We start from the raw sequence: 17,146 nt of genomic DNA, 5'->3' as shown, positions 1-17,146 counted from the left end.
GAGAAAAAGGGATTGGGAATCCGGTGCCGTTGCTGCGGACAGAGACGGCGGTAGGTAGGTACTTCGTAGGTAGCCCGGGCTTGATGCAGCTATGATGTTATCGAAGCATATCCTGTTTCTGGCCTGCGTCGCCCAATGAAACAATGCGCGGGGTTTCTGGTGCTGGCGTCCTCTTACATTAGGCAAGGTCCATGCCTATAGGCTATAGTTAATCTCTCCTCTTTTTGCTTCTCCTGAATACCTGTTGAAAGAGACAACGGATGCTCCTGGTGGCCGGTAACCGTGGTACGTCACCAATGGGAGGCGTTTCTCGGGGCGGGAAGCCATGGGGCTTACAGTGGGTAATCTTTACCTGGATGTGTGCGGCCCTTTTCCATGTCATGCCATGCCATGCCATGCCAGTCGAATCTACGGATACTACCTATGTACGTTTGTACAGTGCCCACCCAAGGTGCCTTAGGTACCTGTGTACAGATAGTAACTACCTACCTACATACTTTGCCTAGGTAGGTACCTACCGGTGGAGAGAGATGCGCGCCTGTACGTGCTCTGCATCCATCCTATGGTTTCCGTCCGGTTCTACCGTCCTGACAGCTGAACCGGCACACCCAGCTGCTGTTGGTCTGGTCAGATATGACTGCCGACTCATCTCATCACGCGCTCGAGAAGAACTGGATTTTCGATAGGCTGCTGCCGGCATCAGCGTCCACCAACATCCATCGAAACATAGTGTACACAATAGTGTAAACCACCACGCAAGTCCGCTCTTATCTATCCCCCGTTATGCGCGTTTCTGCGTGGACCATGGCGCCGTGGGTCCGTGACTTGCTTGCAGCTTGCTTGCCAAGGGAATGGGCCACATCTCATGCTACCTGCACCTTGTCGGTGTCACTAGTGTAGTGTAGACTGACAAGGCCATCGGAAGCCGTGCGTGCATCTTGGTCTCTCATGCATGCATATCCACGGATATTCCACCCCAAGAATCGTGGTGGGATGCTTGGCGCCTTCATCCACTCCTTGGCTGCCTTGTTTGCTGTGCCTCGAAACGATGGATACATGCCACCGCGATGCTACGACGACATCCGGCATATATAGCGCGGGTTCCCCCTCCCCAACACCGTCGAATTCCACCAAAGCTTCGCATCCACAGCCGTGGGTTGTTGTTGTTGTCACTACGGATACTACGCTGCCCACATGACGACTGGCAGGCTGGCAGACGCAGCAGTGGATGGTGCAACTCGAGCACGTCAACATCTAAAAGTAGGGCGAACTGTATCCGTATCCGTAGTACGAAGTGTCATGTCCCTGCTCATCCGAGGAATTAGTGACCCCCTCTGGAGCCATGGGTTTGCGGCTCATAGCGTGATGTGCCATCCGGGTGTACTCATGAACATGCGGTACACTAGATTTCTCTGGTCGCAGATGAATCCCTCCCGCCACCACTTGGTTCTTGGGCTATGTAGGCCAGCAAAGACGACGCAGACAAATTCCCATCGTGCCATCCTTCTTAGTGGTTCCGTTGGCGTCTTCTAGTCTCAGACCTGCGCCTTCAGGCCTCAGACCTGTTCATCCGCATCGCCGCCAAGCCATGCATGTATGTCGCTCTTGGCCCACCCAGTCCGCCCAGGACTCTTCTAGTAGGGTTCTCTGCTCGTGATCACCGATTGCTTTGCCTGGATAGTCCGCGATTTGACTCCTCCATCTCCATATTTCCCTCAACCTTCTCTAACTTTCCACCCCATCGAGGCTCCTGGCCGTGCAGACGCGCTAGGGCCGGCCAGTCCGAAAGTAAGGGTCGTTTCATACCACACTCAATATTCGAGTAAGAGGGGGCGCCCTGGCGACCTGAAATATGTCAAAATTGCTTCAAATCCCCCCCCCCCCCCCCTTTACCTGCCTCGCTCCCGGTTGCCGCATCTTCCGAACACAAAGTTGTTCTGCACAATTCTTTACAGCCGTTGCGGCGCTCTCGGATTCCACTCTTTTTCTCGTGTCTATGAATAGGTGATAACCTCTCCCCTCAAAAGAGACTCGAGGTGAATTAGCAAAGGGCTTCACCAAGCTCGAGTGCCCTGGTCCGGACCTTGTCATGCCAGCCAGCCCCGTTTTATACGGATACGAGGAGGATTAGTGGTCTTGGGACCCTTCTTTTGTTCACGGCTGTGTTGTGCCTCGCCAGGCGCTTCCACCAAGCCAGCTTTCGCGCTTGCGTTCATAAGCACAAGGAATAAAGACTCGAGCATTATGCCGCCTGCCGCTTTGCCGAGGAAGGGCACAAGGGACAGGTGCGTCGGCCCAACGACCGAATGACCACCGTCTCTGGAATCCAACATATTTGTGGTACGAAGGACGAGGGGGTGACCGTGAGCAGCAACGCCTAATGCCATCGTACCAGGCGGCCGGTTTCGAGTACAGTTGGAATCCCGGACAGATGCCGCTGAACCACAACTACTACTAGCCCTCGTGCGTGAAGATATCCACAAACACCTTACATTTCCCAGTTCCAAGGAATGGAGTGCCCGGCGGCAACGCGGTCGCCCGACAACCTGGCCGCCTCTGCACACTTCCACCAACAAGAACATAAGAAAGCAGCTCGCCCCAGCCAATTTGGATATTTTGGGGTGCCTCCTTTCAAGGAAGGGAAGCTGTAGGGGCTTGCGGTGGGCTGCGGAGAGGAGCAACCTGTCGAGATTGGGACCTGTCTCTGATCGTCGTCAGCGCAGGGGAGTAACCCTTCGGCAACCCCTGTCAGGCTTGTTCGCCGTGCTATTTTTCGGTCTGCAAATTTGCGAAAGGGGGCCTTTTACTACGTAGGAAAACATAGGTAAGCCACTGCCGCACGCTTGGTGCGCCACTTGGAGGAGTCAATCCCCATTATCTCACCATCAACTCGTAATCCACTTCCCACCGAACGATTTCGTGTGTCTAGTGTTTCTGGAAAGGGAACATAATTATGCATATACGCCTGTCGCTTTTCATCAGCCGCGGCTCCGAAGAAGGCGGCGACATGCTCCCTTCCCAGCTGCTGTGCTGATGGGCCACAAGCTCTGTCCAGTCCCTCGCGAGTAGGTACCACTCGGTCACGATACCGCGTAACGGAGGCACCATGGCACGTTCTCTTCTGCAATCAGTCAAGGCACGGACCTCCCGTATCAAGCCCGACGGTGTGTGTGTGTGTGTGTGTGTGTCTGAAGCGGCGTAGTGCTAAAGGCGGCCGGCACCGCTTGACAGCCGGGCCGGTCTTGCTCAGCCACCGCTATCAGTCAAGTTGTGACTGACCCAGGTACCTACCTCCGTAGCTAGGTATCTCACTTATTCAACGCAACCTCGTACGACGCCACGGGGAGCGCAAAGTATCGGCAAAAGCGTGATGATGAGAGAAATGTGTAATTTGACCAAAGAGGCTTTTTCTCGCTTCTACATCCCGGGGGCCCATACAACAAGACTTACGCAGGATCTCCACCGACCCGCGCTGCATGTCTGCTCTAAGACAACATTTCAGATTCCTACCAACTTAGGCAGTTATGTAAAGTCGGGACACCGCCTCCTAATAGGGGCTCACTCAGTCTTTAGAGTCCTATTGCCAAGCTGCCAGCTGCCATGATGTCATTTCTCAATCGCCCCTGAATGTTCGATCCGCCCGACGATGGGATAACACTGTCGCGCTGGCAAGACGGCTAGCTTGAACTCCCAAGCTGATGGCATCATAGGCATGTGGCATGCACTTAGCAGGTAAATGGCCGCGCATTGGAAGTATCTACAGATGTGAGCTACCTCTCTCTATGTTCCAGGTACATTATCCAGTCGCGAGTACGGCAGCGCTAGCACATCATGTTTGGAAACCGGACGCGCCCCGCAGCTTACAACATGCTGATCTTTAGAACGATACGTACCCGCAGGGACCCCTAGGGCGGAAAGCCGGAGTTTGACAATAGGTACCGCGGCGTGGGACGGATACAGATCAGATACGTAGCTGGGGTCCATCATGATTCCACGAGTCATATGCACAGCCACCGATTGGCGCAGATAGTGAAGCAAAGCCACCACCCTCCCTCTCTGCCGATGCGATGCAGTTCCCCGCACCAACACGCCGACCCTCGCAATCGCAAAGTTGCACTGCAGCTTGACCGCTCGCCGTTCCGGGGGCTGGCAGAAATTCGGCAACTCAACAGAAAATCGGAGGGGCTTTCCCGCTTTTGCGATCTCATGATAATATCTCGCACCTCAAGCCTCCACTCTCACTCAACCCCAAATTGGCTGTGACAGCTTTGCTAGTAGCGGTCCTTTCAGTCAGTGCTCACGCTAGCTGACTGACTTGAAACCTACAACTCCCAAATTCCCCAGGCTTGGAACCTGATATAGCAAAGAGTCCAGTTACACGAGAAGAACCTCGAACGTCGTCGTCAAAATGGCCGACTCTCTCGCTTCCCGCAAGTACTTCGACAATGTTTACATCCCCGCCGGTTTGATCATCCTGGGATGCGCCATCACCAAGAGCGAATGGGTCCCTTACGCTGTTCTCCTGTCGCTTGCCCTAGCCGCCTACAAGTTCAACTCGATGCGTAAGTTTGGCAACCTCGGGATTCTCAGAATTAGACATTGACAAACCCCGCGCGCAGAAGTCAAGAAGGTTCTCAAGCCTGACGCCTTCCAGGAGTTTGAGCTCAAGGAGAAGACAATCATCTCGCACAACGTCGCCATGTAGGTTGTCTTCTGAACATCGAACTCAATATTGTAGCTAACGGCTTCCATAGCTACCGCTTCAAGCTCCCCTCCGAGAAGAGCGTCCTCGGCCTCCCTATCGGTCAGCACATCTCCATTGGTGCAAACTGCCCGCAGCCCGATGGCACCACCAAGGAGATCGTGCGCTCCTACACTCCCATTTCTGGTGACCACCAGCCTGGCTACTTTGACCTCTTGATCAAGTCGTACCCTACCGGCAACATCTCCAAGCATATGGCGTCGATGAAGGTTGGCCAAACGCTCAAGGTCAAGGGCCCCAAGGGTGCCTTCGTCTACACACCGAACATGGTCCGTCACTTTGGCATGATTGCTGGAGGCACTGGTATTACTCCCATGCTCCAGATCATTCGTGCTGTCATCCGGGGCCGCCCAACTGGTGACAGAACTGAGATCGACCTTATCTTCGCCAACGTTACGGTCCAGGACATCCTGCTGAAGGAGGACCTCGATGCACTTGCTAAGGAGGATAACGGTTTCCGTGTGCACTACGTCTTGGATAAGCCCCCTGCCGACTGGACTGGTGGTGTTGGATACGTCACCGCCGATATGATCACCGTGAGTCTTTTTGTAAGATCTCTCATTATATGCCGAGCTAACAAACATATAGAAGCTGCTTCCCAAGCCCGCCGACGATGTCAAGCTTCTTCTCTGCGGCCCCCCGCCCATGGTTAGCGGCCTGAAGAAAACCTCTGAGAGCCTCGGGTTCAAGAAGGCCCGCCCTGTGAGCAAACTCGAGGACCAAGTTTTTGCTTTCTAAGCAAAACATTTTAATCCAAAGAATACCTTTGCGCAAGGGAACGGCTACTTTTACGGTGGTGGGGAAAAAGGAATTGGAGCGGGTGTCCTGCAAAAGTCGAATGCTAGACTCATAGACAAACCTACCTGTGTTAAAGGAATGCCTCTAGCTACACGGAAGTTACTCCGTACTCTGCTTGTATTGAACGTGACCCACCTTACATAAGAATAAGACACTTGGACCACATCCCTGCGAGTTGACGTCGCAAGGTGAACCGGCCAATCCTTTCTGCAATCAAGCCTCTCACGATCGCCATTTATTTACATTCGCGACTCAACCCACCACAAGCTGCCCCGCTGTCAGCGCCATGTCAGACGGCTCCAAAGCTCCGAGGATAGCGATAAGCTTCGGAGGCTCTTCAAGCTCAAAAAACAATAAGAGACCCTCCCGCGCAGACCCACCATCATCATTGGGCAAGCGATCCCGAACGAATGCGCTCGGCACCACCTTCGACTCAGACTCAGACGGTGAGCGCGACGGCGGTCGTGGACGGCACGAAGCGATCACAGAGTTTGGCGGGGAATCCAAACAGAAAGAGAAGCCCCGCGAGCTGGTGATTGATAAGCAACGGAACCGCGACTGGAAATCGGAGTTGCGCGCGCGTAGAGGCGACAAGAACCTGCTGCCTGCTGAGGTGCAGGCGCAGCAACGGCAACAGGAGAATGCCGTGAGACAGCAATCTGAGAGAGAGCCCGCCGACGCGGACAAGGAAATACAATGGGGCTTGACCGTGAAGAAGCGCAAGACGAGCGAAGAGGCTACGGCAAACCCTGTCGAGGATATGACAACGGGACAGCCCAAGGAGGAGGAGGAGGAGGATCGTTCACAAGAAAAGCAGGTTCCGCGAAGCGCAGACGAGGAGGCCATGGACGCTCTGCTTGGGAAGAAGCGTCGCGAGGAGGAGGAAGTCGTCATCCATGCAACGGAGCAGGACGCCTATCTCTCCGACATCAAGCACGTGGGCGAGGACTCGACGCTTGCGGACTACGAGGCGATACCAGACGGCGAGTTCGGCGCCGCGCTGCTGCGCGGCATGGGCTGGGACGGCAAGCTGCGCGGACCGAAGAAAAAGCAGCCGACGGAGCGGCGGCAAAACCAGCTTGGTCTGGGGGCCAAAAAGCTGGAGGGCGCAGAGGACTTGGGACAGTGGAACTATGGCGGAAAGAAGAAGAGCAGCCGGCCGAGGCTGGACGAGTATCGGCGCGATGAGGAGAAGAAGCGGAGCGAACGTAAGGAGCGGAGGGGGGAGAGTTACCGAGACGAGAGGGACCGCGAGCGTGAGCGGGACAGGGATCGGGATAGACATGGTCATCGCGATAGGGACAGGGACAGAGATCGGGAATACTACAGCTCAAGGCATCGAGGTGGCGATTCGAGACGATGAAGACGTCAGGAAACTGGAGGGGTTCCACATTATAGACTGTATTGGATACCATGACTACCGGGCGTCAAGATGCGCCGCAATAGTATCGAGTTGTTGTTGCAGGTTGCATTTGGAAGCTTTCTCAACAGCCCGATGGGTATCGTCCGATGAAACCGTCTTCCTGGGCCAAACGTGGTGAAGAATGAGTTTGGTTATACCATAGTTGCATTGGTCTTGCTCTGGTCCAGACTACGGCACCCTTTGCCAACTAAGTGTCAATGAACAACTACTCGAGGTTGCCGATGGCCCAACCATTCCCTGGCTAACCCTGACAGCCCGATAGCCTGGCAAACGGTCTTCGTGGTGCATTATGGTACCTCGCGGCCATTAATCGGAAACCATCCAGGTTGAAACTTGGTGTGTTTGGTGTCCCTGAAGTGATTCCCAATTTCACCTGAGACAAGCCGGTCATGACGACCTTAATTTCCCTCATCTTCCGACACTGAGATGAAATTACGCCAAATAGGTCTGTGAGCATCAACATTTCGTGCTTGGTTATCACTAACATTGGCGGAGTGGAACTCTTATTGTACAGGGACAGTTGTGACACCTTTGATGGCGAAGGAGCTGGAAGTTGGGGATAACTTCCCTTCTCTGGCAGCTAAGAAATGGCAACCACAAGCCAGGCGGAGCAGGATCTTCAAGTGCTTTGCTGTTAAGCTGGCGACGCCCCTTCTCTTCCAGCTGATAACCTGCTTCTCCAGACTCTCATGAAGCAACCGCATAGTCCTTCAAACCGTCGACGGCCCCTTCCACTACGCAACTGCAGTCATTCCACCCCGAAGCTGCCCCGAAGACGTCCTTTCTCAATCCTGTTGGGTTTGAGCTGACAGCATTCTTTACCTCAGTGACAGCCATCATTGGAGACAATGGCTATGTATCAAATCTCTCGCCCCTCTATTCCACTTATTGACGGCCTCTCTGCATAAAGATACGTTTATCTCGCTATCGTGACCTTTGTCTACGTTGTTTCATTAAGCCTGTATTGCGGCTAAACTCACAGTCAGCTCCATACTTAAATTCCCATTCCAAGCCCGCTTATCAACAAGACCACCAGCATGTCTTCTTTGCAACAGAATCAGGGTCTAGACACCATCGCCTCCGACCCAGAGGCAAGAGCCGCTAGGGACTACGAGGAGCAACATTCCTACACGCAGACTATCAGCAAGTTCCGCCCTGCAATCAAGTGGTCCATTTGCTTCGCCATTACCATTGTTGGAGAGGGCTACGATCTCGCCCTCATGGGCAACTTCTTCTCCATGCCCCAATTCCAAAACCTCTTTGGCCACTCCCCAGGACGCGGCGCCGCCAAGGAAATCCCCGCCTTTTGGCAATCCATGATCCTCACCAGCAGCCAGCTTGGACAGCTCTCCGCGATGTATTTTGCCGGCTTGTCCGTGGACAGATTCGGCTACCGTAGAACCATGATGTTCTCCCTCGGGTCCGTCATAGTGTTTCTCTTTGTCAACTTCTATGCAACGGCGGCATTGGCCACGAGAGACTACAGGGCAGGCCTCGGAATGATTGTCGGCGGTAGCTTTCTCTTGGGTATACCGTAGGGAACCTTCCAAGCCTGTGTTCTCGCCTACGCATCAGACATCTCCCCCCTGAAGCTCCGTCCGGCCCTCATGACGTTCGTTTCCATGTGCTGGACCTTTGGCCAGCTCCTCTCAACGGCAGCAATCAAGAGCGTAACAACGATCAAAGACAACGACATCTTAGCATACCGCATAGCCGTCGCTTTCCAGTGGGTATGGCCTCTTCCGATACTCATTTGCGTCTTCTTCGCACCCGAATCGCCTTGGTGGCTGATGCGACAATCCCGCCCCGATCTTGCGCGCAGTTCACTCGCCAGGCTCAACCCAGACCCGGCATACCCCGTCGATGGCCAAGTCAAGGTTCTTGAGCTCACCGACAAGCAAGAGAAATGCGATCAGAATGACTTCGAGACCACGTATCTGGACTGCTTCCGTGGCGTCAACCTTCGTCGTACCATGATCGTCGTGACGACGAATATAACACAACAACTCTGCGGGTCTTCGCTCATGTTCTATTCGGCTAAGCTGTACCAAAAGGCCGGCATGAGCAGCTCCAAGTCGTACGACTTCACGCTAATCCAGTGCGCAATCGGCATTATTTGCGTTGTCACCTCGTGGCCCTTGATGAAGTACATCGGGCGCAGGACGATCTGGCTTTGGGGCCTTGGGGGCGCAGTTATTCTCATGGCCGGCGTTGGTGTTCTGGGGTGTTTCCACGACGCACACGTGGCCATCACATGGGCCATTGCGATTTTGCTCGTTGTCTTTACTGGGGTTTACAACCTCTCGATTGGCCCACTTACACATGCCATCAACCCCGAGATATCCTCGACGCGCCAGAAGGCCAAGACGCTTGTCATTGGCCGTGTAGCATCCCTTGTCGCTGGTCAGTTCAATATGTGGCTATTGCCGATTATGCTGGAGGATGCTCCCAATGGGTGGGGTCTTGGATCTCGTACGGCGATGGTATACTCTGGTATCAATGTCATCTTCTGGGTTTGGGCGTACCTTTTCCTCCCAGAGATCTGCGGCAGGCCGCAGGCGGCCATCGATGAGCTGTTCAAAAGGAGGATTTCCGCGCGCAAGTTTTCCCAGGTAGAGGTGGAGACTTTGTGATGCAGAATGTTTGGTTTCAAACAGATGTTAGTATAGAGCCACTTGGAGAGGAACCTTCTTGTGGAGGGTTTCAAACGCTTCATTATATGGAGTACGAAGTCAAAAGCATGAATCAACCATTCGAACTGGATGGGTCCTTATTCATTTATCTTTGAATGGTGGTGAAAGATGTAGCAGCGAACATCCACTGCCTAATATCCCCTGGTGACATGCAGGTTCCGATTTCAGTCCTTTGAGTGGCCAGCCCAGCGGGTGCCGACCACAAAGGTGCCAGATCCTTGGCCCCCTGAATTCTATCCGCCTACCCCACCAAAGCTGGCCGGAACTGGCACTCCCAAAATTGAGCTCCTTTAGCCCAGATAATAAACCACATCATCTCTCCTGCAAGCTCTGATCTGCAATAACGAACGACACCACACCGAAATAGGGGCTTGAATAGTCTCCTATAGTCCAATGGCCATCGAGTGCCGACCTTGATCACTAATTCCTTTTTCTTTTTTCTTTTTCTTTTACTTCCTACCCACATCACCCAGCCAGGTCAAGCCCGCAATGCCACAACAGAAAGCCTCTCGAGCGAAGGCTCCGCCGCTGCCGGCCGACTACAAGGCCATCGCCGAGCAGTACGCGAAGGCGAAGCGCCAAAAAGAAATTGAAGAGGCCAGCAGATCGCCCGAGGAGATACAGGCCGAGAAGGAGAGGGCAATGCTGCTCGAGAAGCAACGCGCGGTCTTCGAGTCCCGGCGCAAGGACGCGTACGAGCGCAGGTGGTGGTGGACCGTCGGGTTCTGGGCCTGGATGCTGTGTCTGCACGCCGTTGGCATTGCTTTCTTCACTAGCGGGTTTCTTTTGACGCGGCTGGTTCTGGATGAGAAATCCAATTGCACGGCGTCGCCAATCGAGCTCTCGTCGAGCTGGAAGGGCCAGGGCACTGTTGAAGGCGGCTGCTGGCACCCCAAGTCCTTCGACAAGGCTGTGGTTATCGTCATTGACGCTCTGCGATATGACTTTACGGTCCCCATTGACGACCAAGCCCCCTTCCACAACGCACTCCCCTTCTTGCACGAGACCGCTGTCAAGTCTCCCGAGCACGCCTTCCTGCGCCCCTTTATTGCCGATCCGCCAACGACCACGCTCCAGCGCTTGAAGGGGCTGACCACGGGTACACTACCCACATTCATCGACGCCGGTAGCAATTTTGCTGGTACTGCCATCGAGGAGGATAACTTGCTTATGCAACTAAAGGATGCCGGAAAGCGCATTGCTCACCTCGGCGACGACACTTGGTGGTCCCTTTTCCCCGGCTATTTCGAAGCCAACGTGAGCCGCGCATATGATAGTTTCAACGTATGGGATCTGCACACGGTAGACAACGGTGTCATCGATCACATTTTCCCTTTGCTCAAGCAGGAGCACAAGGGCAAGTGGGACGTTCTTATTGGTCACTTGCTTGGCGTTGACCATGCCGGTCACCGATATGGGCCGGATCATGCGGCAATGAAGGAAAAGCTTCAACAGATGGACGGCTTTATTCGCGACCTTGTCGCACAAATCGACGATGATACTCTTTTAGTCGTCATGGGAGATCATGGCATGGATGCAAAGGGCGACCACGGCGGAGAGAGCGATGACGAGGTCGAGGCGGCCCTGTGGATGTACTCCAGGCGCCCGTTCTTTGGTCGGACTAAGCCCGAGCTCAAGGAGCCGCCCACGATGGCCAAGATCAGGCCAGTCAACCAGATTGATCTCGTTCCGACCTTGGCATTGTTGCTGGGCCTTCCCATCCCTTATAACAACCTCGGACGCCCCATCGAGGAGGCTTTCGCTGGCAAGAAGGGCAAAGCCTGGGACAACCTCGCGACTGTATCACGTATCACTGCCGCTGGCATCCAGCGATATCAAGACTCGTACTTCGCTGCTCGTGGCATCGACCAGTCCAAGAGCGCTACCGCTGGCCACGTGTCGCATCTCTGGAGGAAAGCCGAACGCTCGTGGCAGTGGAAGTCATGGCAGGAGTCCTACGGCTTCTTCAACTTGTTTCAGGAGGAGACTCTGCGCGTTTGCAAGGATTTGTGGGCTCGCTTTGACGTGCCCAAGATGGTAACGGGCATTGTGGTTATGGCAGTTGGCGTCCTCACGTTGCTTGTGTATGCCTCCCGCGATGCTGATGAGGACTTTGCCGTTCTCGACGATCTCGAGCTCGACTTGGCGGAGAAGAAGTTGGAGCTCCAAGGTGTCCAGGCTGACGCGGCCACTTCGTACAAGACTCTACACAAAAAGGTTTTACTTACTGCCATCCTTGGCGCGGTTCCCGGAGCAGCAGTCGGTGCCGGATACTCCATCTTCACTGGGCCTGAAGATCTCGTTTACGCTCTCGCTGGCGCCGCTGTCACCAGCGCAGTTGGTGTGCTGTTTTCATTGTACGGCTTTGGCAAGACTTTCCGGAACCTCCTGCCCAACACCTTCTGGGGTTGGCTTGCTGCCGTCTTCACAGTTAGCCAGTCACTCGGTTTCGCCTCAAACTCCTACACCATCTGGGAGGACTCAATTCTCCTTTTCTTTATCACGACTTTTGGCGTGGCCAACGTCTTCGCCGCATTCTCTGTTCCAACAACGAGGGAGCGCACCCTCGCGATCTACCACTCAGTTGTCTTTGTCGTTCTTGGTCGTCTGGCATCATATTCGAAGCTCTGCCGCGAGGAGCAGATGCCCTACTGCACATCCACTTACTACGCTTCGGCTACTTCATCGACATCTGCCACGTGGCAGCTGGCCATCCCATTCGCCGTCGCCCTTATCCTGCCTTCCATCGTCCAGTCTTTCCTGTTACCCACGCGATCCTGGGAGGGACTTGCCCCGGCGTGGATTGGGTACGTCTATCGTATCGGCCTCTTCATGTCGGCCGCCTACTGGGTCCTCGATGCCGCGGACAATGGCGAGTGGTTCCCAAGTTTGCCGGCCAAGACCCTCAAGACTGCCGGGGTATATCTGGCCCAAGTTATTCTCGCCTTGGTCTTCGTTGCTGGAACCACTGCGTTCGTCTGGGCGCCGCCATTGGTTTCTATCCTGACGACCCCAACCAAGACTGGAACCACCCAGATCACGGTACTCGGCTACGGCAACACGAACGGAGCTAGATACTTGCTTCTACCCATGAACATTGTTGGGGCTTGCATCCTCCTCTCCAAGCCGATGGGAGGGGGTGCGCTAGCCCTCATGTTCTGGCAGATCATGTCGCTTGTGGAGATGCTCGACCTCAACTCCCTTACGAACGAGGCCATCGGCCCCATCATGCTTGGAGTCATTGGCAACTTTGGCTACTTCAAGACGGGTCACCAGGCTGTCCTTAGCAGCATTCAATGGGACAGCGCCTTTATTCCGCTCTTCTCCATCCGGTACCCCTGGAGCCCCATCGTCGTGGCCCTTAACACATTTGGCAGCCAGATTGTCGCGGTTGCTGCCGTCCCGCTCGTCGTACTCTGGAAGGTTGGCCCCAAGAGGAAGGGAATTCTCGAGAGTGTCAGCAGAGGACTGGGCATTTTCATCGCCTATTTCGCTGTCGAGTCGCTTGCGACCATGGCTTGGGCTGGTTGGCTGAGGAGACATCTCATGCTCTATAGGGTGTTCAGCCCTCGCTTTATGATGGCGGCGACCCTGCTCCTGATTGTGGACCTGGTTGGCCTTGTGATTACACTCATTGGTATACGGTCCAACACGATGGCTGTCAGTGAGGTCTTTGGTTGGGTTGAATAATACAAATCATCGGCATGGGGAGGCGGAAGTGAATTATATAAATGGCTTCACCATTACATCACAGTTGCACAGGGCGTGCTTGTTTGGCAAATTAGAAAGTCAATGAAGGACCAGTACAACGATAACAAAGAATGAAGTTTGCATTGGCTTCTGACTTCCTTGCTTAGTGTTCCGATTTCCCATGCCTCGGTACCTAGGTAGGTAGTAGGTCCCCTTTAGTGGAATCCCAGTGGGCGGAACAGTGGACGGCCGGCACGTCGGGCATGATGCGCCATGTAAAGGATGTTTGAATCACAATGAGGCATGCCCCCGATGAAGATCACGTGGAGGGCAAGTTATGTAAGTGTGCCTGAACTGTAACCATCATTCAATTGCAGTTGGCCGTTCTTCCTACAGAAGCCGGGCATTTCCTTTGCTATAGCTAGGGGAGCTCGGCCAAGAGCTTGAGTTTGTCTAGATCCTGATTATATAAGCCGCTGAATTCGATACTTATCGTATACTTTAGCTGGCGTAGCTGCTTGGTGGCCATGAAGGTACTCTTGAGGTACATGGATCTGTGCATACCCAAAACCCCACCTTGGTCGGTAATCAGCTTGCGGGCCTGCCGTAGCCCCGGCAGAGCACAGGGCACGTCGTGATCTAGCGGCAACAATTGTGTGTCAATTTTTTTTTATTTCTTTTTTGTCTTCTGCCCCTTCCGGTTTGCGTCGTCGGATGCGCCTGGCTCAGGACCAACAGCCCAAAGTATTCTCCCTCACGAACATCAACCGCAAACGAAAAGGAAAGAAAAAAAAAAAACCACCTCCACTTGCTCTCTCCTCCTTCTATTCGCAACGCTCCGCTCTCTCCCACCCGCCCCGGCGACCAGATTTGAACAGTCACAAACCCACACACACACACACTGAGCTGCTTTTATCCCAGTTCATAACAGTGCACATTCATTTTTCTTCCCTCGCCCATCCCTCTCACTTATCTCCGCACATCGCTCTCACGCGTCTCCATCTCCAGCTCCTCCTGCCCGCCCCTCGCCTCATCGTCGAAACCTTTTTTCCGGCGTCCTGGTCCTCCTGTCATCGCACCTTTTCGAGTCAGTTCCAGGCATTTTCTTTTGAGCCGCCCGCATCACCGAGGTATCTACAATCCCGCCCGCCCGCCTACACTATCCTCCTCCCACTCCTCCTACGATCTTTTGTCCTCGGCACTCTCGCCGCCGTCTTCCACTGGCGCATTTATCACCCATCTAACATTCCATCAACAGAAGGGTCCTTTATTGTCGACCGTCCACCCGCGAAAACATCTCCAAAGCAAAGCGAGTAGCCCCGCAGAAACCTCGAGCTTTCCCTCTCCCGCCTTCATCACCTCCTTCAATCCGCCATCCTACCTTCTTCGGCCCGATTGCGCCTCAAACCAGATTTCTCACACGCAATCATGGCAACCAACGGTAACTACACAACCCCGGACCAGTTCAAGGACACTGTCGAGCCAACATCATCAGGTTCCACCGCTACCAACGATGCCGCATCGGCCGGTAACAACCACCTCAGTAAGGATGAGGTTGGCTGGTACTTCGTCGAGCAATACTACACAACCCTAAGCAAGAACCCGGATAAGCTTCATGTACGCCCGCGAGCCGTCCCCTGTTCGGCCTGGATCTTGCCCTGTTAACATATAGCTCGCAGCTCTTCTATGGAAAGCGCTCCCAGTTCGTTTACGGCATGGAGGCAGAGGTTGCCAATGTTTCTGTTGGTAGACAAGTACGTTGTTTGCTGTTGTTGCTTGTTGGATAATCTCACATTGGCCGCATGCTAATTCTTATGCCGTTGTTCTTTGTAGGCTATCCAAGAGAGAATCAAGAGCCTCGACTTCGAGAACAGCAAGGTCCGCATCACGAATGTCGACTCCCAGGCCTCGTTCGACAATATTGTCATCCAGGTGATTGGTGAGAGCTCCATCAAGTCAGCCGAGCCGAAAAAGTTCGTCCAGACTTTCGTCCTTGCGCCCCAACCCTCCGGCTACTTCGTCGTCAACGATATCCTGAGATACATCAACGACGAGGACGAGGATGAGCCCGTTGCCGAGTCCGCTGCCGCCCCCGAGGAGCAGGCTGCCCCTGAGGTGGCCGAGGCCCCTGCTCAGCCAGAGGTCCAGCAACCCGCAGTTGAAGAGACCCCCGAGGAGGCTTCCGGATCTGCTGTTGACGCCGACGGCTTAGAGAAGAAACTGGAGGAGGCCAGCGCAGCCCCCGAGGACGCTGCTCCCAACGGCGAGGCCGAGACTGCCGCTCCCGAGCCCACCAAGGTTCCCGAGCCCAAGGTTGAGGAGCCCGCAGCCGACGTGGACGCCACTGCTAAGGCGATTGCCGAGGAGGACATTAAGGAGCCTGAGAAGCCCACCGACCCCTCCCCTACTCCTGTCGCGGCTACCAAGGCTCCTGCCGCTGAACCCGAGAAGCCTGTGCCCGCTCCCGCTCCTGTTCCCATGAAGCCCATGTCCTGGGCCAGCCGTGCTGCTGCCGCCGTCGGACCCAAGCCCGTCGTCCCTCTCCCCAAGACTGCCACTCCTCCCGCTCCTGCCCAAGCCAAGGCTCCCGCCCCCGCTGCTGCCTCTCCTCAACCAGCTGCTGCCGCTGCTCCCACCGCTGCCAAGGAGCCCCCGGCCCAGGCTGCGAAGGATGATTCTCCCTCCGCCGAGTGGCAGTCCGTTGGCGCCGACTCCAAACGTCAGAACCGCCCCCAGTCTATCTCGCAAGCGCCTACCGAGAACTACGGTACGCTGGGATACGTTAAGTACGTGACCGACAAGGTCAAGGCGGATGATCTCAAGGCCGCGCTGGCTGCCCACGGCGAGCTCACCTACTTCGACATCAACCGCCAGAAGGTAAACATCAACTCATGTGGTCAATTATGAGTGTTTGAGACTAACGATATCCTAGAACTGCGCTTTCGTCGAGTTCGCTACCGTCGCCGGCTACCAGGCTGCCGCAGCCGCCAACCCCCACACGGTCAATGGCGAGAACATCATTGTTGAGCCCCGCCGCCCTAAGGCTACCGCCTACGGCGGCAGCAGCTACTCCACCCCCCGTGGCAACGCCACGGGTGGCGGTCGTGGCCGTGGTGGATTTGAGGGAAACCGTTCCGGCAGCCAGGGAAACGCCCGCGGTAACTTCACCGGTGGTCAGGCCCGTGGTCGCGGCAGCGTTCGTGGCCGTGGTGCCTCTCAGACGGCCGCTTAAAGTTGCGGGAGTCCCCGCGCGGCAGTCCGAAACCCGTCCAGTATCGACGGTTTTTCTCCGTCACAGGAACGGGCGCTGCTAATTGGCGTTGCCGACCATCTGCATACCTTGACTCGCTCATCTAGTGACACTGTGTCCAAAGGGTAGCTTCTACCACCTGCCCTCAGACTTCATACACCGCGACCACAATCGAAACAAGGATTCGAAATTGGTCTTCAAAACTACAAACACTCTCACGGCCGTCGGACGATGCCCGGCAAGGAAGGAAAAGAAAAGCTATATTCCATTTCTTATCTTTTTGTTAGGAGTCCGCAGGGCAAAGGTGTGGTATCTACACACTTCTTCCTGCAACCCACACACCACAAATCACCCTTTTCATTTCTCTTGTTTTTTTTATTTTGTTATGTGCGTACGTTTCTGAAGCATTTGCATCCGCGCTGATGGTCCGGCCCTACATTTTTGCGGACAACTGCAGCGTAACGTTTGAGCTAGCTTTTTCCTTCACTGCCATGATATAATTGATGGTGACGAGTTGGGAACATGTCTAT

General features: G+C 54.7%; 7 protein-coding genes across 7 annotated transcripts; 6 read left to right on the top strand and 1 right to left on the bottom strand.

Moving 5' to 3' along the window:
• Positions 1-1,982: 1,982 nt before the first annotated feature.
• LY79DRAFT_207894 (uncharacterized protein) lies at positions 1,983-2,753 on the bottom strand. Its single transcript, XM_060551514.1, has one exon. It carries the CDS (start codon positions 2,580-2,582, stop codon positions 2,088-2,090), a length of 495 nt encoding a protein of 164 aa, XP_060419753.1. The 5' UTR covers positions 2,583-2,753; the 3' UTR covers positions 1,983-2,087.
• A 1,316-nt stretch (positions 2,754-4,069) lies between these two features.
• Positions 4,070-5,733, top strand: LY79DRAFT_536932 (oxidoreductase FAD-binding domain-containing protein). The gene is made up of 4 exons (XM_060556636.1): positions 4,070-4,562; positions 4,620-4,701; positions 4,755-5,298; positions 5,351-5,733. Exons 1-4 carry the CDS (start codon positions 4,409-4,411, stop codon positions 5,498-5,500), a joined length of 930 nt encoding a protein of 309 aa, XP_060419752.1. The 5' UTR covers positions 4,070-4,408; the 3' UTR covers positions 5,501-5,733.
• A 1-nt stretch (position 5,734) lies between these two features.
• LY79DRAFT_536930 (pre-mRNA-splicing factor SPP2) lies at positions 5,735-7,134 on the top strand. Its single transcript, XM_060556635.1, has one exon. The coding sequence runs from the start codon at positions 5,847-5,849 to the stop codon at positions 6,921-6,923; it is 1,077 nt and encodes a 358-aa protein (XP_060419751.1). The 5' UTR covers positions 5,735-5,846; the 3' UTR covers positions 6,924-7,134.
• Positions 7,135-8,020: 886 nt separating this feature from the next.
• LY79DRAFT_586541 (general substrate transporter) lies at positions 8,021-9,616 on the top strand (the record flags this gene model as incomplete). The annotated part of the gene is made up of 2 exons (XM_060560653.1): positions 8,021-8,510; positions 8,535-9,616. 2 exons carry the CDS (start codon positions 8,021-8,023, stop codon positions 9,614-9,616), a joined length of 1,572 nt encoding a protein of 523 aa, XP_060419750.1.
• A 329-nt stretch (positions 9,617-9,945) lies between these two features.
• Positions 9,946-13,503, top strand: LY79DRAFT_655643 (GPI ethanolamine phosphate transferase). The gene has a single exon (XM_060562672.1). It carries the CDS (start codon positions 10,166-10,168, stop codon positions 13,364-13,366), a length of 3,201 nt encoding a protein of 1,066 aa, XP_060419749.1. The 5' UTR covers positions 9,946-10,165; the 3' UTR covers positions 13,367-13,503.
• Positions 13,504-14,024: 521 nt separating this feature from the next.
• On the top strand, positions 14,025-14,864 carry LY79DRAFT_207820 (uncharacterized protein). Its single transcript, XM_060551513.1, has 2 exons — positions 14,025-14,807; positions 14,862-14,864. Exon 1 carries the CDS (start codon positions 14,081-14,083, stop codon positions 14,681-14,683), a length of 603 nt encoding a protein of 200 aa, XP_060419748.1. The 5' UTR covers positions 14,025-14,080; the 3' UTR covers positions 14,684-14,807; positions 14,862-14,864.
• Positions 14,795-16,598, top strand: LY79DRAFT_505597 (uncharacterized protein; the record flags this gene model as incomplete). Its single annotated transcript, XM_060553638.1, has 4 exons — positions 14,795-14,983; positions 15,046-15,120; positions 15,200-16,243; positions 16,299-16,598. 4 exons carry the CDS (start codon positions 14,795-14,797, stop codon positions 16,596-16,598), a joined length of 1,608 nt encoding a protein of 535 aa, XP_060419747.1.
• Positions 16,599-17,146: the final 548 nt, after the last annotated feature.

The sequence above is a fragment of the Colletotrichum navitas genome, assembly GCF_030913465.1.
Source record: "Colletotrichum navitas strain CBS 125086 chromosome Unknown LY79scaffold_3, whole genome shotgun sequence".
In the NCBI taxonomy this organism is placed as follows: Eukaryota; Fungi; Ascomycota; class Sordariomycetes; order Glomerellales; family Glomerellaceae; genus Colletotrichum; species Colletotrichum navitas.
The sequence above is the reverse complement of the archived record's forward strand: the minus strand, read 5'-3'. Positions and strand labels throughout refer to the sequence as shown.